This window comes from Mizuhopecten yessoensis, unplaced genomic scaffold (assembly GCF_002113885.1).
Source record: "Mizuhopecten yessoensis strain PY_sf001 unplaced genomic scaffold, ASM211388v2 scaffold10811, whole genome shotgun sequence".
NCBI classification, from domain to species: Eukaryota; Metazoa; Mollusca; class Bivalvia; order Pectinida; family Pectinidae; genus Mizuhopecten; species Mizuhopecten yessoensis.
In genome coordinates, this window is record NW_018408733.1 from 457,168 (window position 1) to 481,077 (window position 23,910).

At 34.1% G+C, this 23,910-nt stretch overlaps 1 protein-coding gene across 4 annotated transcripts in view; it reads right to left on the reverse strand.

Annotated features, from left to right (window-relative positions):
- Positions 1-7,776: 7,776 nt before the first annotated feature.
- The window catches only part of LOC110462611 (sperm receptor for egg jelly-like), a 24,307-nt gene continuing 8,173 nt past the window's right edge, over positions 7,777-23,910 (reverse strand). The window contains exons 1-6 of one of the 4 annotated variants that reach the window (XM_021516644.1): positions 21,973-22,048; positions 21,094-21,181; positions 16,656-16,861; positions 11,381-11,435; positions 9,713-10,105; positions 9,075-9,562 (exon numbers count right to left, since the gene is read on the reverse strand). In XM_021516644.1, the coding sequence (XP_021372319.1) occupies positions 9,513-9,562; positions 9,713-10,105; positions 11,381-11,435; positions 16,656-16,861; positions 21,094-21,106 (717 nt within the window). In that variant the 5' untranslated portion in view covers positions 21,107-21,181; positions 21,973-22,048 and the 3' untranslated portion in view covers positions 9,075-9,512. Of the gene's footprint in view, positions 8,744-9,074; positions 10,106-11,380; positions 11,436-16,655; positions 16,862-21,093; positions 21,182-21,972; positions 22,049-23,910 lie in introns of those variants that run through there. The other 3 variants (XM_021516643.1, XM_021516641.1, XM_021516642.1) reach the window with 3 other exon arrangements.

The window sequence follows — 23,910 nt, forward strand, 5'->3', positions numbered from 1 at the left end:
AACCAAACCAAACCAAATCGTCCTTCTAGAATTCATAGGGGCTGCTAGGGGCCAAACTGTGGGAAATCCAAATTGGTCTTTAGCATTTCAAAAGGTCACGGTTTCTCGAAATTCTGAACTCAAGAAATAATTTCTTGATTTGAATATTGTCAATTATTATCGTTCTTCCTGATATGTTTCATACTTCGTTTGTCTGCAATTCATCAGGCCGTTAGTAAATTTCGCTCGCAGTGCAAATATATCTCACTGCTTCATTTTACAGATGCGGAAATTGAATCCCTTAACTAGTTTAAAATTTTCAGTCTTGAGTCAAGAACTTCACTTTGTAACGGAAAAGATTAAAGTATTTTAAAAATCATGTCCAACTGATTCTAGATAATGTAATTTATTGTTCAATACGTATGACCGGTCATCGTATTACATTCCAGCTTCTGCAACTACAGGGGAAAGAACTTCCCTTCCTTCTGATGACGTGGAAAAAACTACCAATGTAGGTGACGTGGAGCAAAGTACTACCGCAGATGACGCAGAACAGACTTTCACTTCAAATGACGTATCAACTGGCTCAGGTGACATGGAGCACTCAACTGGCTCAGGTGACGTAGAGCACAAATCTGGCTCAGGTGACGTGGAGCACTCAACTGTCTCAGGTGACGTAGAGCACACATCTGGCCCAGGTGACTGGGATCACACATTTGGATCCGGTGACGTGGAGCACACATCTGGCTCAGGTGAACTGGAGCACACTACTTATTCAGATGACGTAGAGCACACAACTAACTCAGATAATGTGGAACACACTGATAACTCAAATATAATGAAGCACACTACTAACTCAGATGACGCAGAACAGACTTCAACTTCAAATGACGTAGCAGATACCAGTGGATCGGTCAGCACGGTATCTGGCGTTGACGGCATCACAGGAATTGATGACATAGGACGCACGGTAACCAGTGGTCCAGACAACAGCACAGAATCTGGTGACGAGCAACATTCAACTGAGGCACCATCTGGCCGATTGTGTACTTGTTGTATCAGCTATAACAGTACACAGCTGACAAGCGACAAGAAGCAACAAATCCTTACTCGGTTAAGAGCAGAACTTTTTGTTCCAAAAGAAAACACCTCCGCTTATCGGCGGAAACTCATCAGTGTGAACGACTTCCGGCCCAGCAGCGTCACCATGGGAAGCTTGGGATGTGTCTTACTTTCTCTTTTCCTCGGATTCTTTGTTTTGCTTGATTGTGTAGACCTCTGCAGGTTCCTTTGCGGGTTGTCTGCAAGGAAAATGGCATAGGAGAAGCAGCAAAAAGGAACTGATCACTACATAGAGCAGTGTTTATAATTTTCCTTTCGCTTTTACAGCTTGCAAGCAATATTCTTTCGCTTTAAACATTCCATACATGCTATGAGTTTTTGAATATTTAATTTGTATATATCATTTTGCAAAATTTTGTCAGTGTTTTAAGTCGGAGAGCAGGTACCGCAATACTCTGTGCTTTCTTTAAATATTGTTTGGTAATAACGTGATAGAGGATCGAAGGTCGATACAACGGTCGTGTCGCAAGTATAACATCATGAGGTGATCCTTTTTACTTTCGTCGATGCGAAGGTTCGGCAAGTCATGCGGCACGTACTACTAATGTAACAGGTTAGATATTGCTGGTTTATGTTGGAGGAATGTGTGTCAGTTCGGGTTTAGTGTACCGGCACAGTTTCACTGCTGTAACATTTTCGCCTCCATGCGATAAGGACAAATTTATCATGACAGCGATATTGATAAATAATAGATTTTACCAGGTAAGGGCGAATATTTAACCCAGCGAAAGTTTTCCCGGTATACTGTATTAGACGATTTAGTAGATTAAGAAAACCTTGAGGGGAGTGGGTGTTTGCTTTTATCGGCGCTATGAAGTACTTCGAGGAGGATAACAGGCGTGCGCAATGATACATTGTGTTGTTAATCGCTTACATTAGCCTGAGGGTTCATGGATTCTGTATTGAATGTGTATATAAGATATCCCGTATAAGTTAAGCAGTATGTACCTATGTGTCAAGCGTTTGTAAATTATCGTATTCATCGTTTATATTTGATAAATGTTGTTTATTTGTATATTGGTGTCGTATTATTCCTTCACACAACGAGGAAGAGAAAGCGTCACACTTGCGGGCGCCGTGCTTGCAATGGGTTCTGTCCCCAGGCCGGGACATACCAAAGTCCTTAAAAATGGTAGTAGTTGTATTCCCTGCTTAACGTTCAGAATTTAGGGGAACGGCAACAACTGGTTCACCAGTTGTCAGTATAATGTGACCCGGCGGAATGCTGTGCTGGGTGCCTTCGGCAATGTGTTTCTGTGAGATGGCAATGTAAAGTCGGCACCAGGTCCGCAATGAGGCAAGCACACCAACATACCCTGTTACCTGCATACATACACTCAAGTACGCGTACACAGCACACACACTACACGCATGGAGGCACGTCCTTAAATGACCTTAGCTGTTAATAGGACGTTAAACAAAATGAAACCAAAAACAATCGACCCGTTCTATTTCCTCATTAATTATGCTATCTTTATACACATACTTAGTTACTGCTTTCGAAAGGTGCTACTTGTCTTGGTATGTCTTTTTATCTAATTGTGTTAAAAGTGTGTCAATCATTTAACGTATACGGTGTAAACGTCCCACATTGTACAAAAACAAAGTATTGACGTATTGATTTTACTGAATTTCTAATTATTGTAATAATATAAGCGTTCATATTTTAGCGTTGTTCTACTTTTAGCGCTTTTCCCGCTTTAAGTATTATGCTGCATTATGACAGCGTCAGTTGTTGTTTCTGCCTATAGTTTCCAATTGCATAAAGTGTGATTGCACCAATTTATCAAAATTTATTTTATAAAAATTAATCATTCATTCCGTAATAAGCTGAAATCTGAGACCGCTAAAATTTCATAATTACTGGTTGGAAAACATATATGTGTGGAACGTGTGTTTCGATCGGTCACCAAACATGGCCTGCGTGGCCTAAAATTTGATTTACACATTAAATAGTGCAAATGGTGAGGCCAACGTTCTGCTCTTTTCCATGAATTTGCACCAACTTAGTATCTAAGGGTTTTATGGCAATGTATACATTTCCATTGCATCATGACGAATACAGGGGCAGTTTTGGGGACTGCATTGGCCTGTGTTACAATTATAACTTGTTATATTTGATCTTGATTTTTCAACGGGTTTTTTCTCTCTTTTTCCCCCTCATCTGTAGTATGATTTTTTATTTTGTATTTAACCTCAAAACTATAATACAGTGTACTTTTTTCTGTAGCGATTTTCGTTTGCTTTTGCTTGCTGAGTGACAAAAGCAAAGTCGATGCGATAAGAAAAGGAATGGCACATAGAATATTGTATCAAAATGAAAGATATCATGAACCCCACTCACCAAAATTGGAGGTGGAATCAAATACTAGGTGTTTTTCCAACATTTTGTAATTCCGTTTTTGCTGGCAAAAAGTAACCGACCTACCTTGGGAACGACAGCGCAGATGTGCTTTTAGTCTAAACGCGTCATCATCGCGCCATGACCGTATTCAGTGTAACCAGGGTAGAATCATCAGTTTTGTAACATGTCCTTGGTGGAGCGGTATATATGTGTATCATCTTTGCAATGTATGTTAATGGTAGGAAAGTGTGCAAGAAAATCAATAAAACCCTGTTATGCAGACAGAAAAATATCAACCCTCGGGATAACTCTTACCCTCGGATTGAGATTTCTCTGTGTGCATTACACAACGATGATACGTACTATACCTCTGATCAACATGTGGCGCCTGTAACTCTATTTAGTGCAACGTTCTAGCTGTGACAACTTAAAAAGAATAACGCATTCCTAACGACGTTCCTATGCCTGCAACTTATAATAATATAAAAGGAAAAACAATATTTCTCCGGTATAAACCTCCACGCCTCGGGCGTTAAAAATGCTTACTATCGCCTCAATTAGCATGTTGTAAACACCATGACGTTACTTGGAGCCGGCAATACTAGTTCAGACTGATAAAACACGGTTACATTTTTTATACTTACACCAGTATACCATTTGGTGAGCATCTGAAACGAAAACTTTTTTCTGGACGCCATATTGAAACAAACTGGGTACCCTCAAATGAATGAGATATTCCCGTGTGAGGAAGGCTTTGGATTCTGTCCCCTGGGCGAGACATACCTGAGTCTGTAACAAAGGTAGTTTCTGCTCCTGCTTAACGCTCAGCAATTTAGGATTGGGACGACTGGTTCGCCCGTTGTCAGTATAACGTAACCGGGTGGAGTGTCCTGTTGGGTGTCTTCGGCAGTATGCTTCAGTGAGGTAGCACTATAAAGTCGGCACCAGTTCCGCGCTATCACAAGGAGAAAAACACGAACATATCGCAGCCTCCCAAAACACACACACATACACTACACGCGTTCATCTCGCACACAGGGGAGGCCGTCCTTAAATGACCATGGCTGTTGATATGACGTTAAACAATAAACACTTAATCAAACCAAACCAAACCATCCCGTCGAACCAGTTCATTCCAGCGGTACTTTACATTCCATTTAGTTGGTTCGTATCGGCAAAACTGTAACGTTCCGCTATAAAACATAATGCTGCTTGTTTTCTGTCAAGTTTATACTATAAATTATGTAAATCGAATAGTGCTTCTCATTTGACGACCCCAAGTACCGACAGAGGAGAGAACAGAATAATCACAACAGTTTTTTCTTGGAGGGCCAGAAAGCAAAATCAAACTAACCAGTCACTTATTCCTTCCTTTCGCATAACCTACTGTATATAGAACCAACTAAGATACATGTACTAGCGAGGTTATATATTTAGATATTTATCCATAGCATAAAAAGCATTTCTGTCGATTCCATTTCAGTTTTATACCGGCTATCCGGAAAAATACATGCACCATACTAACTGCTAGGACATTTTGTTCTCCTTTGAATATTTCCCACCTGCAATTAGGATTCCGTAACGTAATCCTTGGCTATCTTCTAACCATTTGAAAACTTTTCGCTTCGTTGCTGACGCGGTTACGGTTTTCACTCGCTAACACTTCCCACGGCTAGTCATTTTGTTTACAATGAAATGACGTGCTACGCGCAGGCGTTATAGCTGGAAAATCCTTGACTCAAACGTTGGTCAGACAGCTAGAAATCCCGATAATTATCTGAAAATTATTGATTTTTATTTATATATATATCGGCAAAATCCGATCGTTAGTTTCCAAAAGGAGACTTACTTGATATGTTTATGTAGTATTTGAAAAAAAAGACATGTTACTTCACCGTGATGTCCGTACATTCAAAGTTCGAAGAACTACTGAAACTCTATAAAATGCATGGCAACACGTGATTTATATTGAATACCCCTATTCACAAAATTTACAATGGTAATACTTCAGTTTAACTTGTTTGTATACATTTTACCGTTACTATAGTTACAGTCAGGTGATCAAGTATCCATACACAGCTCTGTAAAGTAGTTTATATATCAAGCCATCACTAATCAGTTGTATTTGTTTTAAGGAACAGATGACATATTTAAATGCAAAATAATCTCAGTTACCAAACGAAATGTTACAAAGATGACAGAAGGATCGGGCCTCTATCATTGCAATTCATTGTAACCCTCACGAGTTAACGTTTCATCGTAAGCGGGGAAGTAATTCGTAATAGATTCCAAATAGCCGAGACTAAACTGGACGGAAAATCCACGGAAGTCGTAAGGATACCAATTCAATTGTTGATTTTAATGCAATTATAAATCATTCATAATTGCCACATCCTTTAATGTAAATAGAAAAAACAAAATAAAAACAAACAAAGTGTTTAAAAATTCGGACAAAAAATCGATGAAACAAATGACAAAATTGTGAACACGACAAAACACATGGATAATAACAACATATTATCCTAGCGGCCTTGTTTGTGTACAACAATTATTAAGAATATTTATCCTAAGTAGTAATGTACAGCATTTCATTAAGGTAAAGGACATCACTGTATCCTTTATCCTTTACTTTGTGTGGCCTGTATCTTTTGGGGAGATAAAGCCAAATCTACCAAAAATATATGTTTTGAAAATTTCCATGATATTTATGTTTTTTGCAAAAATTGTTTATTACTAGTCCCTAATTATAAGGGTAACTATCTTTACACATCGCTATTATATAATCTTCTTTGGTGGAGTTACTTCCCCTTTATGTATCTATTATGTAAATGTCTTTAATATATGTAAACAATGTGTTCACCACCGGATGTAACTGTAAGGAGAGGACTTATATAGACAATGTATGATGTCCAATCCTGTTGCCTTCATTTGTCAATAAAATATGTTGAAATTGAAATTGAAATCACTGTATCAGTTATAATCGCAAAGAAACAACCAATTTTTTTTCTAGCATAGAGTAACTTTGCCTGTCATGTTTTTGATATGATTTGCTAACAATAAATTGGACACCCATTTTGATACTGTGCTTTTTCTTGATTTCCTTCTGTTTCTTTTTTCGAACGGTCAAATTTCAAACAATTACAATTTGGCCCACGCAGCGATTTTTTTTCTTATCTTACCACAACGCTGCCAAGCTGGAGACAGTATTGAAAATGATGGTCTCAGCTCCCTGTAGGGTCTGATTTGGCCAAATGGAAGCTTCTTAAAGTACTCCTGGTCAGGACATGAAGTTGTACTTACTCTTAAGAGCTTGAAACATCACTATTTTAACTATGCTGCTCCTAAGGTGTAGTTGATCATTTTTATACCAAATATGTAATTATTTACTAGAATATGTAATTCCAGTACTGGGTTCTTTGTAAAAAAGGGAGTCCAAAATGAGCTAAAAAGGTCATTCCTCATGTTATGCTTTATAGTGTCAGTCCACCAAATGTTGTTTCTTATGAATTATGCTACATATGTATTCTTTGTTAAATATCACATTGCACCAGGACAGGTATCCTCAATAGACACGTTGTCTGTAAAAATATTGAAGTGTTATGATAATATTTTTTGGTTTGTTATAATTCAGTTTTAGAAATTACATGTTTACCTTCATATTCGTGATCCGTCTGGTTGTTGGCTTGTGGCAAATTCTTCAAGAATGACTCAACAAAGAAATCAAGTTAAAGTGGAAATTTATTTGTAGACATTTAAGTGACAAGTAAACAATATAAAAGTACACTCCACAGCAGCCTGAGAGGTTACCTGTACAATGTTGAGATGAATTGTCTCCCTTTGACCAATTGACATTGTGATTATAAATAAATGAGCAGGTTGTTGAATATGAACAAAAATAGTTGTAACTCTTTAATGCATGCTTCAGACAGAAGCTACCTCGTATCTGTTGTTAAAGATGCTCTTACTAAACTTATAAGCTGCACATTGTATTTTTGTTCCTAATACATTTCTCCTAAATTGCACCTAGTACATTTCTCCTAAATTGCACCTAGTATATTTCTCCTAAATTGCACCTAGTACATTTCTCCTAAATTGCACCTAGTATATTTCTCCTAAATTGCACCGAGTACATTTCTCCTAAATTGCACCTAATATCTTTCTCCTAAATTGCACCTAGTACATTTCTCCTAAATTGCACCTAGTATATTTCTCCTAAATTGCACCGAGTACATTTCTCCTAAATTGCACCTAGTATATTTCTCCTAAATTGCACCTAGTACATTTCTCCTAAATTGCACCTAGTATATTTCTCCTAAATTGCACCGAGTACATTTCTCCTAAATTGCACCTAGTATATTTCTCCTAAATTGCACCGAGTATATTTCTCCTAAATTGCACCTAGTACAATTTCTCCTAAATTGCTCCTAGCATATTTCTCCTAGTACATGTCTCCCTTACTCCTACTAATCTCATAATGACCTCCTATTACTTTTCTTTTTATAGAAAGTGCTGGCCAATCATATTGCTTGAAATTACTTATACGAGATATCTCCCACGTTAAATTTACTTAGTGAATAAAATCCGAGAGATCCGAATAAAAACTATGAAGATGACTCCCGAGTGTTACCGAAAAGATAAACTAATATGGCTGCCGTAGAAGATGAACGCTATGTCTGAGACAAACTTTCGGCTCTAATGGACTATAAAAGTTCCGACAGTATGATTAAATGGAATACACATGACAGGTATGATGTTATCTCACCACGCTGAACAATCGTTTTGAGTATGAACGTGTGTTTCCCGTAAAAATACAGATTACACCTGGTGGTGGACTTGTCGTCTGCTCATACCATGATACAGTTGGGAGCAACAACACTTATATCCTTGATTTACAGACTTACAACATAATACTACGATCTTTTTTGGATGGAATACTTGTATCATGAGACGAATTGATGAAATATAACAATATGAGATAATTTACAGACGAAATACCCGTAACAATAAGAGTACAGATTTCGGTGTTCATATCGGACTATGTAAGCTTTCAGCATACAAATCTTGGTAATACACACTTCACCAACATCTCACATTATGATTTAAAATAGCATACGTATAGGATGACACAACCTCATAAAATATAACAATATCAAATTATTCAATAATGGAACAATAATACTGTCACTTTCTAACTACACGTACAAGACATGATCATACAAATTTCTTGGATAATAGGCCAACCGGCATAACAGTACTTGCACTTAAATCATTCGTTTGCTTGTTCTCCTTTCCGCTGATCTACAAAATCAAGTGACATATATACATGTGCCGGTACTGTTCAACAGGTCAGCATTCTTTATCATATGATAGCAGAAGTAACCGTCATTCCTACCTTATCACAATTAACATTCTAATGGTTGTAACTTACATTGTACATTAGAGAAAAAAACCAACCTCTATCACGAAAGTATTGTCATACTATTCTTTAACGAAACCAAAAATGACATAACCTGTGTACTCATATACATGATACTTGTAAGCGAAATGTTAACAAGAGACCCAATGGGCCTGAATCGCTCACCTAAAAGTCAGTCAAATGTAAAAGATTTAAACACATTTGACCCCTGTGACCTTGAAAGTGAAATAAGGACATTAAGTTGAACAAACTGTAAACACTATTATCCCAGAATGCAACTTAAAAAATATCACCACTCTAGACATTTTGCTTATATATATATGACTTTTAAAGATTAATACACATTTGACTACTCGTGAACTTGAAAGAGTGTCAACGTCATTTACATACACAAACTTGATAGCCCTTCATGTGAGCATGCTACTGGTCACATATCATCACCCTTTGCATTTTGGTTATTTAGAAGAGGTGGTTTAAAGGTTTGTTTTAAGACGTTTGACCCTGTGATCTTGATTATTGGCGAAGGTCATTCACTTGAACAGACTTGGTAGGACTTCATCCCAGCATGGTATTGGCTAAATGTTATCACAGGAGGCCATTGGTTATTCAGAAGAGATTGTTTAAAGTAAAACATTGACGGCGGTCGGACGTCTAACCACGGCATAAGCTCACTTGGCCCTTCAGGCTTCGGGCTAGGCGAACTAAAAACATATCAATCATCATATTGTTTTTGAATATTTACAGGATACGTAGGTGTACGAAGGTGTAAGTGATAAAAAAATGAGAAAAACAAATAAAATTGTACTTTATCATTTACGGATTGGCAGCTGCCAACCTGGAGAGGAACCTACCGAGGTCAATCAAATCAGGTACAACGATGAATCCTAGGACCAGAACGAGTAAGAAACACCCGAGACTTCCAATAGCGACACTGCTGGGCCGTGAGTCATTCACACTGATGAGTTTACGGCGACTGGCAGATGTATTTGCTTTAACAACAAATAGTTCTTTTTTCAACTCAGAGATAATTTGTTGTTTCTTTTCGCCCGTGAGTTGTGTAACGTTGTTCCTACTACAACAAAAACAACGGAGGGTTGGTGACTCAGTTGAGCTAGTAGTTTGTTCCGCATCACCTGACCTAGTTGTTTGTTCCGCGTCATCTGGGCTAGTAGTTTGTTCCGAGTCACCTGACCTAGCTGTTTGCTCCGCATCATCTGAAGTGGTAGTCTGCTGGACGCCAGACGCTGGAATGTAATGAGATGAAAATGAATCAATCAATTTCAATACAGGCATTATATTTATAGACTACGGAATATTTCCGTAAAGCACGCATGATATCATTTTAGTGGTGGTCACTCCGAAATAATTAGCACTTTCACTATATTACCCTACCATATTTAGACGGCATTCAAAAAGGCTAGCCGATTGTCGTGACCTTATTATTATGACGTCATAATTGTTACGTTAGATACCATTGACCCTCCCTTGACAGATGGCTATTTTATTAATTAAACAAGCACATAGGATAAATACATTATTTGAACTAAATGCGAAATATAAATAAGTGGAATAGAAGTTTATATTAGATAAACAGATTCCAAAAATGGTAAATATAAGTTTTGACCTGCTTTATGTCGGCTTTCATAATAAGAATGCCGACCAAAAACAGTTCAATGCTTTATTGCACAAGCATTCTCTCGTTATCCTACACTATACTTCTATAAATCATGTATATAGGCTTTATTTTAGCTGACAGCAATGCATTTCACCATTACACACGCAATTTGTCAGCAGACTGTGTTGCAGACTAGTAAATGCAAAAACAGTTCTTTTTTTGTGTTTAACAATTTGTCAGCTAGAATTATTTTACTTCTAATCTCAACAGTGATTTTTACATTCATATTTATGTGCACCATATATATCGGTACCATCTATCAGATATGGCGGAAAAAAATATGGAACATGTAATCAAACATTTTCCTTGTTATAAGTCAAAGACTGTTTGTGGTCGATTTATTTTTATTGTAATCTCATTAAAATGGCGATAGTTGGCTTCCTATTGTAAACATCATGTCTTGATTTTAAACATTGACTGTCAATCACAATGTAATCGCTCTAACCAAGTGATCAGCAGCATAGTTTCCTTGCCAAATCCTACAGCAGTTATATTGAATGCAAATTTACAGTTAAGAGCAGAAACGGATTATAGGGGAGGTTGATATTATGTATGTTAAAACCTGAGTGGAATGCTCTAGTGTTTTAAACATGAATATACAGGGAACTAGTTTATTAGTTTTTTTTATGTTCCCACATAGCGTTGATTACATTGATCAAATTCATTTTGGAAAGAGACTGCCAAATATTAACCGTTGCCATCAAATGGTGGTACCTGTAGAGGTCCAAATAATTTAGACATTCTCGGTTTCCCGCTTTAATAAAAGTTTGAAAGGTTCCTTTATCTTTATTTCCGACCATCTTGTAGAAGAAATAATATTAGGTTTATAATAGGTTGTACTTACCTGTTACAGAAACCTGGTCGTCAGCGTTACGGTCATCAATCGTCTGGTTGGTTTTCTGATAATTTTTTTTTTTATAAAAAGTCACATTAATAACAGTTTAGTTTATTAATGATATAATAAGATATCTACACAGTAAAACAACAGATGTAATCGTCGATAATAAATCAAGGATTATGTAGGTTTCAAAGTTTAGAAGAAATGTACTATGTATTTCGGCATGAAATATTGAGGGAAAATCCTGATAAAAATGAAAGATGCATTATAGTTATGAAAGTGATATTTGATAGTCAAATGGCATTCAATAAGGCTAGCCGATTGTTGAACTCATCATTATTATGACGTCATAATTGTTACGTTGGATATCGTATACCCTCCTTTGACAGATGGCCATTCTGTTAAACTAGCACATACATAGCATTTATGTCCTTTTATTGCAGGGAAATACATGAAACAGCCGGGAAATTCATTTTAGTTTGGACTATTTTCTAAAGTATGTGTCGCGCAGAGGTATTGTTCTAAGTTTCCAAGAAAATGAGTTCTTTCTTTTGATGACGTCATAATTAGCAAGCAACTGACGGTAACACGTGATCGAGACACAGCATTGAATTGAATATCGCAGCTTTGCATTCGTCAGCTACATTTAAGGTCAAATATTCTTTTCCAAAACAGGAGCATGGCATATCTTACAATCATGTCAGCATAATACACACATGCATCAGATGCAAACAAAGATGATTTCTTCTAATGGTACATTAGAACCAAAACAAAATAGGTTTAAAATATATAAATACGTATTAAAATATAAAATAGATATATTAAAAATATATAAATATTGTATTTTTTTCTGCTGATAGTTTGAAATTGATTACAGAAAATAGAAGATCAACGATGTAAAAGGAATTTTGATACATATGAAATCATTTTTTAAAGGTCAAAATACCAAACTTATTACTTTTCGTTGTTTTCATATCACTAGAAATCAAACGTACTACGCCCATCGTTAATGTTAAAATATGTTTCGCATAGCACAGTTTAAGTACGGATTTCGGTGACGCGTAGCAATGTGACGTCGCAAAATGAAATTATTACACATAAAGCTTATTTCCAGACAAAAACATTCTCTTACCCGATTTTAATGAATAACCTTTTTAAACTGTGAAATATTTACTTTATATGCATACATACTTATATACATTATGATTTAAGCGAGCTGATTGACCATATCAACATCAAAACCTCTTTCTTTGAGAATGCCACAAGAGGAAAATGGCCAGACTTGCGGATATTTCTCGGTTTGTCGATTAAGTGCAGGAGAAAGTATAGTTGGGGTCAAGACAGAACACCGATACTGATGAAACGTATATCCAGTATATATCTTTATATCATATCCAGTGTATAACTGTATAGTTTATCCAGTATATATATTTCTATATAGTATATCAAGTGCATATCTATAAAGTATATCCAATATATACCTATATAGTATATCCAGTGTGTAACTATATAGTTTATCCAGTATATATTATATATACACTGGATCTATTATCCATTATAGTATATCAAGTGTATATCTTCATAATTTATCCAGTATATATCTATAAAGAATATCCAGTATATATCTATAAGGTTTATCCAGTGTATATATATATAGTATATATCTATATAGTATATCCAGTGTATAACTGTATAGTTTATCCAGTATATATATTTCTATATAGTATATCAAGTGCATATCTATAAAGTATATCCAGTATATACCTATATAGTATATCCAGTGTGTAACTATATAGTTTATCCAGTATATATTATATATACACTGGATCTATTATCCATTATAGTATATCAAGTGTATATCTTCATAATTTATCCAGTATATATCTATAAAGAATATCCAGTATATATCTATAAGGTTTATCCAGTATATATATATATATAGTATATTCAGTATATATCTATATAGTATATCCAGTGTATAACTGTATAGTTTATCCAGTATATATATTTCTATATAGTATATCAAGTGCATATCTATAAAGTATATCCAGTATATACCTATATAGTATATCCAGTGTGTAACTATATAGTTTATCCAGTATATATATTTCTATATAGTATATCAAGTGTATATCTTCATAATTTATCCAGTATATATCTATAAAGAATATCCAGTATATATCTATAAGGTTTATCCAGTATATATATATATAGTATATCCAGTATATATCTATATAGTATATCCAGTGTGCAAATATATAGTTTAGCCAGTATATATATTTCTATATAGCATATCAAGTGTATAACTGTATAGTTTCTACAGTATATACCTATATAGTATATCCAGTGTGTAACTATATAGTTTATCCAGTATATATATTTCTATATAGTATATCAAGTGTATATCTTTATAATTTATCCAGTATATATCTGTAAAGAATATCCAGTATATATCTATAAGGTTTATCCAGTATATATATATATAGTATATCCAGTATATATCTATATAGTATATCCAGTGTGCAAATATATAGTTTAGCCAGTATATATATTTCTATATAGCATATCAAGTGTATAACTGTATAGTTTCTACAGTATATACCTATATAGTATATCCAGTGTGTAACTATATAGTTTATCCAGTATATATATTTCTATATAGTATATCAAGTGTATATCTTTATAATTTATCCAGTATATATCTGTAAAGAATATCCAGTATATATCTATAAGGTTTATCCAGTATATATATATATAGTATATCCAGTATATATCTATATAGTATATCCAGTGTGCAAATATATAGTTTAGCCAGTATATATATTTCTATATAGCATATCAAGTGTATAACTGTATAGTTTCTACAGTATATACCTATATAGTATATCCAGTGTGTAACTATATAGTTTATCCAGTATATATATTTCTATATAGTATATCAAGTGTATATCTTTATAATTTATCCAGTATATATCTGTAAAGAATATCCAGTATATATCTATAAGGTTTATCCAGTATATATATATATATATAATATATCCATTATATATATATATAGTATATCCAGTATATATATTTCTATATAGCATATCAAGGGTATATCTGTATAGTTTCTCCAGTATATATCTATATAGTTTAGCCAGTATATAACTATTTACTATTGAACAATGTATTCATTTGAGCATTTGTAATATTATCTGTTTCTTTTTCCATATATGTTATAGACGCATTTAATGCAAGTGCATTCATGTTATCTTTTTAAGACGTCGCAATTTCTAGACGTCCGCATTATGTGTACTTTGTTTATCACGTCATAATTTTTGACGACTTCAGTATGTGTACTCCATTTATGACGTCACATATAGGTTCAAATCGCCTGAAGAGCTTCAAGCTGGGCGAAAGCGTTAGCCGATTATAGATAGTGTTTTGTTTTATTTATATTAGTTTATCAAGTATATATCTATAAAGTATATCCAGTATATATATCTACATAGTATAACCAGTATATTTCTTTATAGAATATCCAGTATATATCTATAAAGCATATCCAGTTGGATATATATATAGTATAATCAGTATGTTTCTTTATAGAATATCCGGTATATATCTATAAAGCATATCCAGTTGGATATATATGGTATAATCAGTATGTTTCTTTATAGAATATCCGGTATATATCTATAAAGCATATCCAGTTGGATATATATGGTATAATCAGTATGTTTCTTTATAGAATATCCGGTATATATCTATAAAGCATATCCAGTTGGATATATATGGTATAATCAGTATGTTTCTTTATAGAATATCCGGTATATATCTATAAAGCATATCCAGTTGGATATATATAGAATAATCAGTATGTTTCTTTATAGAATATCCAGTATATATCTATTAAGCATATCCAGTTGGATATATATAGAATAATCAGTATGTTTCTTTATAGAATATCCAGTATATATCTATTAAGCATATCAAGTTGGATATATATAGTATAATCAGTATGTTTCTATATAGAATATCCAGTATATATCTATAACGCATATCCTGTTGGATATATATAGTATAATCAGTATGTTTCTTTAAAGAATATCCAGTATATATCTATAAAGCATATCCAGTTGGATATATATATAGTTTAATCAGTATGTTTCTTTAAAGAATATCCAGTATATATCTATAAAGCATATCCAGTTGTATATATATATAGTATAATCAGTATGTTTCTTTAAAGAATATCCAGTATATATCTATAAAGCATATCCAGTTGTATATATATATAGTATAATCAGTATGTTTCTTTATAGAATATTCAGTATATATCTATAAAGCATATCCAGTTGGATATATATAGAATAATCAGTATGTTTCTTTATAGAATATCCAGTATAAATCTATAAAGCATATCCAGTTGGATATATATAGTATAATCAGTATGTTTCTATATAGTATATCAAGTGTATATTATATGGTTCCACGTTTTTGATATCTCGTCCCTTCTTTCTGGTGCTTATCTCTCGTTGACTCACTTTATGTGATAGTGCATCTTACGCAAGTATAGGTCCTCTACATCAGCGTTCCTTGTCGGCGATGCTTTCAGCTTAATTGCTGCCCTCGGCTGTCTTTATCCGAGGGGACTATTGGTTTTATATAATAGCTATATTTTCAATTAAAGTATATCAGTTATATCTTCTTGTAATATGATGTATATGTACATGTAACTGTTCTGTTTCACTGTGTCTTGATAAAGTAGCGGATCGCTCCGAAAATTTGACAACCTAAACTTGTCCACACTGTTGGAATTACTTCTTTGCCCCATATATATTATATCCAGTATATTTCTATATAGTATATCAAGTATATATCTTTATAGTTTATCCAGTATATATCTATATAGCATATCAATAGGATTCATATTAAAGGTAGAACTAATATGATTTTCTGACAGTGTCAATCACAACAGTAAAATACAATGCGGAAATTCGATGAAGTTTAAAATTTAAATAAGTTATCTTTTTCCCATATAGACATTCACCTCTATTTAGATTGTGCAACTATACAATAAAGTAAATCAAGTGATAGAGAATTGTATCATTTTCATAATAATTATGTACACAATATCAGCAATACATTGATTAAAAAAATCAAGGGAAATCGTACTGTTCAGCTTTTAAACATTTTAATATCCTTCCTGGAAACATTGCTGAATGCCTTAAAGAATATCTGCGATGTCACACACGTAAAATTTAATCTACAATTTAAGTTTATCTATGAAACATACCTGACAGGCATACTTATAGTACTTAGTACATTTCTTGTCCATCCAAGCCCTTCGAACTGCAAAGATCACGCAATCCTGATCAGCAGTGCGATTGGTGGGGCTATTTTCTCCCCAATCACTGTAGTTCACACGAGCGCCATTGTCCTCCCACACATAGACGCCTTCCGTATCAATGTCATTGGCACCAGTCCATATCAAATACATACCTTTTAACATAAAATTGCATTAGTTACCACACAGAAGAGTATATATGGTAATGAACCTTCCTAGAAAGTTTGAAGTTAATCCGTAGAAAACTACACGAGATACCGAGCGGACACTGTTTCAGCAATTGAATAAAGGGCCATAACTCCGTCAATTACAGTTTACCACAATAGTCCGAGCTATCATAATAATGAACTTTCCTATTAAGTTTGAAGTTAATTCGTAGAAAACTACTTGAGATTTCGCTCCCATACGGTTTTTGGAATATGTAATAAAGAAATCGTAGGCTAACCTTGTGGATGATACCAGTAGATTAGTTTAATCCTTCGATGTATATAGATGAATAGCACGGAAGCGTAACGGTAAATTTCCCAGCTTTAAAGTCGGGAATCGTTTCTTTGTAGTGTTTAAAAGACAGGTATCATCCTAGCACATTGGTAAGCATTTTGTAACATGAAACCAATCAAATTGTCACTGGCATGGCATGCTATATCCCAGGGGTGGCTCAAACATTAGTGAGCGTAACCCGTATAATTTCGAGGATTAAATTAATTATGTATTAGAAATGTCATTGTAAAAAGGTTATAAATACATGCATAAGTGCCATTATCCTATAGAACAAGTCGCTTTGCATCTTATTTATCTATCTAATAGAAATAACTCTACTACGGTTGCAACTTAACGATGCTTCAAAAATTTGAATAAAAGCCATAAATTAATCAAAACTACACACATTGTACCTTACAACACGGTTATAACGAATCCCAAGCGACATCTTTAAGCAGTTCGTTATAAAGGTAGTTCGTATTACGCGTATAGCGAATGTTTTATATTATTAAAATATCGTTATAGAAATGTATAAAACAACGTTAACACAAATCATCGGGAATATTTTGATTTATCTCAACATATCTTATTTGCAAACAATGCTCACAGTATGGTGCTCGGAAATTGGGTTCGTATTACAGTGTTAAAATATCACTGAATTTTACCCGAGTGGACCTCTGATCCGCTTCATAATAGACAATAATTCGCTGTTAGATTCGCTATATGATCATATAATTACATTGAAGTAAGAGGGAGATAAGCTAGGGAATCAGAATCAGTTTGTTATACACAGAAATTCGCAATAAGTGTGTTCGTACTAAACGTGTTTTAATGTAGTACAAATACACTTTTAGCCAAACGCCTGATTATGGCCGGTAGAAATCTCATGAAAAACTATTTGTAATGCAAATACATGTGGCAATGTAAGTAGTTGTGATGGTGTACATAGATGTCGTAATATATATAATATAAACTGTATTTATTTTACAACAATTATGAAACAAGTTATTTTAACTTATATTAATCACTCTTGTTGGCCCGGATGTTAGCGCGCGGGGGGTCTTGTTGTGGGAGGAAACCGGAGTACCCGGAGAAAACTCACGTGGTCGGGCAGGTGACCCCATACCTTTTCACGTCCGATCGGGGAAACGAACCCCGGCCGCCTTGGTGAAAGGCAAGTGCGCTATCCACTGCACCACCCGACCACCCGTCGTAATATGTACATATGTCTTCAATGAAAACAAGCAAATTTCTTTGAATTTATATCCCCCACTTGCAGGACATATTGTAGGTACACATTATTGAGGTTAGGCTTAAACATGTGAGTATCGTTCTGTTGAGACATAATGTATAGCTTGAAACGTGAAAAAAAGCCCTATACCTCATTGATTAATCCGTAAATATGCACAAATCACATCGGTTGGCAAACTTAGCATGAGTCGGATGTGCATACGGAACTTGGTTGAAACATCTGAACAATATCGACAGCAATTATCACACGAAAACACAAATTAATATCCCCCGTTTCGGTGAAAGTGGGGGATAATAAAACAACTTATACATGTAGCTATTCATAAAAAATCAACAAACAATTAAAATGAATTACATTAAGCGAACCATGCAAACATGACTACATATCAAACCCAGTAAACCTCCATAAGACACTTTATTTTCTTCTAATGCTATGAGTTATCTTGCATTCTCAACAGTTTCTTTACGTACAGTAAAACCTCGATATAATGCCCTTCGTTTTAGTATAATTTTCCAACTCCTTTAACGCCATCTTGATTTATTGTCCCGGTGTATTCTAGTGTTTTAAGGAATTCTTTTATGAAATTCTCTCAATTTATCGCCAAAACCCGTTGTTACGCCAATTTTTTTTCTGGGAAAATGACGACAGTTTTTATTGTACATTACATGTAATAACAACAACGCTTGTTAAGGGCAATGAATGAGAAGTAAGTACGTTTCACAATCATCTCAATCAAATGTCTGTACAATTGTACATGTTTAATTGACCTGAATAAAATAAAGAATTCCGCCCGGTCACATTATACTGACAACGGGTGAACCAGTTGTTGCCATTCCCCTAAATCCTGAACTTTAAGCAGAGAATAACAACTACATTTTTAAGGACTTTGGTATGTCCCAGCCTGGGGACAGAACCCATTGCCTTCCTCACCTGGGCGAACGGTCACCTTAAAAAAAGAGTTTTTTCGACATATGTAGATACATAAAAATGAACAATAATTGCATATATGATTATTCATTATTACTACTGATAACCGTAATGGGCCTCCTTGCATTGGGGATATTCTAACAAAATGACAGATAAATGTCACAAGCGAATGTAATTTTGAAAATAAATCATGATGTTGTATAGTGTGTAAAATGACTGTTATTTATAATTTAAAAAATAAGAAAAACATGCAAAATGTTCACAAAGATTGAAATATACCCAACATCGTCAACTTGCCTATGTATAGTTACAATGGTAGTCTTTATTTCATCCTTCTTTAAAACCTTTTCATATATATATTCTGTCTACAATATCATTATTATGTAACATCAAAACCGGTTAAATTACTTTTTAGCATGCCAAACATGGCCAATGCACAATTTCACATAATCATGCAGATTTTATCATCTTTGTTTATGATGGTAAAATACCGATACATCTTCTGTTTTGTTTTCATACCAAAACACTTCATTATATTATGCATGTTTTTAAAGTTATGTGCATCAGCGATAACTAATAAACATGTATTCTGCAAAAGTTATCTTTTCTCTGGGGAACTACTTAAGGTTGAGATTGTGTTATAGACAAAGATATGTAAATATATATAAAAAAGTAAAATACTCTTAATAATAAAACGATTATACACTTAATTATTATTTTATTTTGTCTGTTGCCCTTTCATTAAACAAAATATGAAGGAATATTACATTACTTTATGTGTTTAACTCTAAACAAGTAAAGCAAAGGAAAGATATCCTTCTCAGACTCCCCTTACAAAAATTATATTTCAACACATTTGATTCTTGTGACCATGAACGTGAGTCAATGTCAACGTTAATCCATGTCACCAATATTTACCAAACTTATATCCTTTTACATGAACAATATACTTGCCAAATACAAAAACCCAAAGACTTTGTGTTATGAAGAAACACAATTTAAAGGAAAAGGGTAAAGAAAACTTTGTTTTTAATTTTTTTAAACAAAGGTGTAATATGACAAATTTAACGTTTGTCATTTTTTTCGGGAATTCCTGGTTTGGATATTATTAGTAGCCAACGTTTAAGCAAGTATAAAAAATAGACTTGTTTTAGAACTATGTAATTTAACGTGTCCAAAATGGGAATGATTAGTAATGGAATTTCACATACATTTCTGCTTAAATCTACAATAAATATAACATTTCTTTCATGAGATAGTTTACTATTTGGTGTCAAAATAAAAGTTGGAACATGTTGCATACACTGATGATACAGTTTTTATGGTAAGTGTGTCATTTAAATGCTCTAGGAGGACTGATAATGCCGCACCTTTAACATCCACACAGGCATAAGTCAATGAGGTCCCATTTGTCGTAACATAAATTCTGAACTAACTTTTTTCTGATTTAAGCTTCCTATATCTATACTTTTTATACTCTTATGTTAAATCTGCACAGGCGTTGACCCTACCTTTAACATATTATAGAATTTTAACATATAAGCTCGATGAAGAATTGGTTGACCCACTTTATATGCAATAGAAAATCATACATAAAAATGATATAATCATATAAGTAATCCCTATGTTTGAAGCGCAAAAACCGCTTAAATTAAAGTACATCTAAAAAGGTAAGTTAACAGTAATGCTTTATTATTTCCTATATATCATGCGTGTCATCTCCCATACCTTTAGTTTTCATTGTCGTCCTTAGAAAGTTATCTATACCAGCGTCGTCAATCCTCACCAGATGGGCTTTTTGTTGTTTGCAACTCTCCTGCAGTTAAAAAAACCCTTAAGATATATATGGTGTATTTTTTTTTATATAAAATATCAAGAAATTACAACATGTATCATTATCAGTTTCATGATTACAAAGGGGTGGCTGCTAGATAAAAATACGTCGATTCAATAAAAACTTAAGACAGTATCGTCGTTGTGGAAAGATATACTTTTCTCTCTTTTACCTGTGTGTAGGATAGGGCTGTCCAGGGTAGGAAAGGGGTGTAAGCAATGTCTTTATCACATAAGGTACTGTGTTATCCAGTGAAATTACCAATGTCATGTTATTTTGCGTATTAACCAATGAACCTATAAGCCCTATATAGCATACACCCCATTTCACGTGACGTGACGTCACCATGGCTAAACAATGACGTGATGTCGCGAATTTGGCAATCTCCGATGCCGCATTGCGAAAAAAGGCGACGAGATGAAATTAAAACCTTTTACGATATATGTATCGTACACATTAAAAAGATGAGATTACTTTTTCTGCGCAAACTTTGTTTGTAATTATGGGGTAAACAAAATCTCGCCGACTGATTCGTTTTCGTCATAAAAGCTCCGGGAAAAAGCTAAAATTTTCAAAATGGTAGCCAAACGCATTTTCATGGTTTCTGAGCTTATTCTGGTTGTTTGAACCACTCGGGCAAAGCCTCGGGTTATACTAAATTTAATAAACCCTCGGGTGGAATTTCCCTATCATACACCTCTGTACATGTAAGAGTCTTATATTCTTCTACACAGAGGTATTCCTATTCTATTTTAAAGAAAAAAATGACCTACCTAAAGAAAGACAGATCACACGGATGATTATTCTAAAAACATCACAACTGTGTCATCACTTTGTGCAGCGTACCCAGGATACTGATAGACAGAGAGAGATCCACCTGCTTAATTTAAAAAAAATCCTCGTGCTTAATTTAAAAATCATTCTCGGGTTGAGACTGCTCTGTCCTCAGTACACATGGTTTGTAGATTCTATTGATCTGTTATCTGTTACATTCATGTATGGGTTTCTAGACATTGGAGTAAACAAGATGAAACAAAGTCGAGTTTTGCTAATACCATCTATAAGAATGAGGCAATCACAGATGTCATTGCACCTTTAAAATTTGGCAATAGATACATATGCCAAAACGAATGACATGAACGGATGAAGCTTCTAGTGTTATTTATTAAAGATAACATATTTATAGTGAATGTGTCACGACAAACAATACAAGAAACACATTCATGGCCCTCGATACTCCTAGGTAACCCCTGGAGTATCGAGGACCGACATACTCCAGGGGTGCAGAGAGTGAAAGTTAGAGTAACACCAGGAGTATTTAGGATGTAAATGGATGTTTACACTTTGTTTAAAATTTACTCTGAATTACAAATAGTTTCATGATACCAAAACTAAATCATTTAGTTGGATTTTACATGTTTTAAAATTACAATAATTACAATAACTTTATATGATAATACAATTTTTTGTGAATGACCCTAGCGACACAACAACGACTGGTCTGAGTACATCTTGACTAAATTAGATGAACAGACCACATGGGCTTTGTGAACAATGTTTACTTGCCGAAATATACGCAATTTAAATTCCAATCTAATCCGCCTTGCTACTTTCAGTCGCAATTTTATAAACAGGACCTAATCTCGAGCTGATGCGCGTTTGAAAGAGTTTAAAGTATTGCAAAGCTTCTAAACGATCATGCCCAGAACATACTCTCTAAGGATGATGTTTTTGATAAATTTACTTTAAATTATTTACAATATTTCTTTTTTGTATCACTTTCATTAATTCATAAAAGAACAAATTGATTTTTTCCCCTTCAAACTTTTTTCTTTCAAATGTTAAAACACTTTTTTTTGGAAAAAATGTTCTAGTTTCGAGATTATGATCAAACGTCGTCTGCTTCTCAAACATTCAAGAAAATAATATTTACAATGTATTGACATTGTTTTTGTTAACTCGTTTATTCTTTAAACTATCTTTGATTAATAAATATCAAGGTTTTGTGAATTGAAAAATTGCATTTTTTTACGTAACCGGAAGGTTACGAAAACGTGACCCGGAAATACCTCACAATATAATCAGGATGGTAAATAAAAAACTGACGTGTACCGAACATTAACAGATTAATACCGTATGTATTGAGACATGGATATGCTAGAATACAACACAATGTAACACTCGTTTAATCCATTGCTATCACATCAAGTACTACCTGAAATTTATGCGAAAATATCAGCATTAAATGTTTGCGATCGTGCAGACCTTACTTTCGTTTTACCAGTTTACAATTTACANCATAGGCGCATTCGAGGAAATGTTCGTGATTAAAAGCTTGTGTGTGTGTTTTTTATCTTAAAACTATCGGATAAAAGCATAGTGGCATGTTACATCAAAATACAAGATACAAGAATCATTATTTTACATTGAATATATGTCATAGTTAACATAAGCTCTCAGGAGCTGGTATTTCGACAAACATATATATATATATATATATGGTAAAACATTGTAACAGTGTAAAGGCAAACAACACATTTTATCACAAGATACCTATATTTGAAGGATTAAGATAAAGAGGCTAAATAACCCATGCTGTTCAAAATTTGGCACTAAAAAAACTTATTAAAAAACCAGTCCAGAGGGCAGGTGATCGGGACATAGCATTATTTGTAACCTGGAGCACAGGTTTGGTAGCCGTTAATATTAAA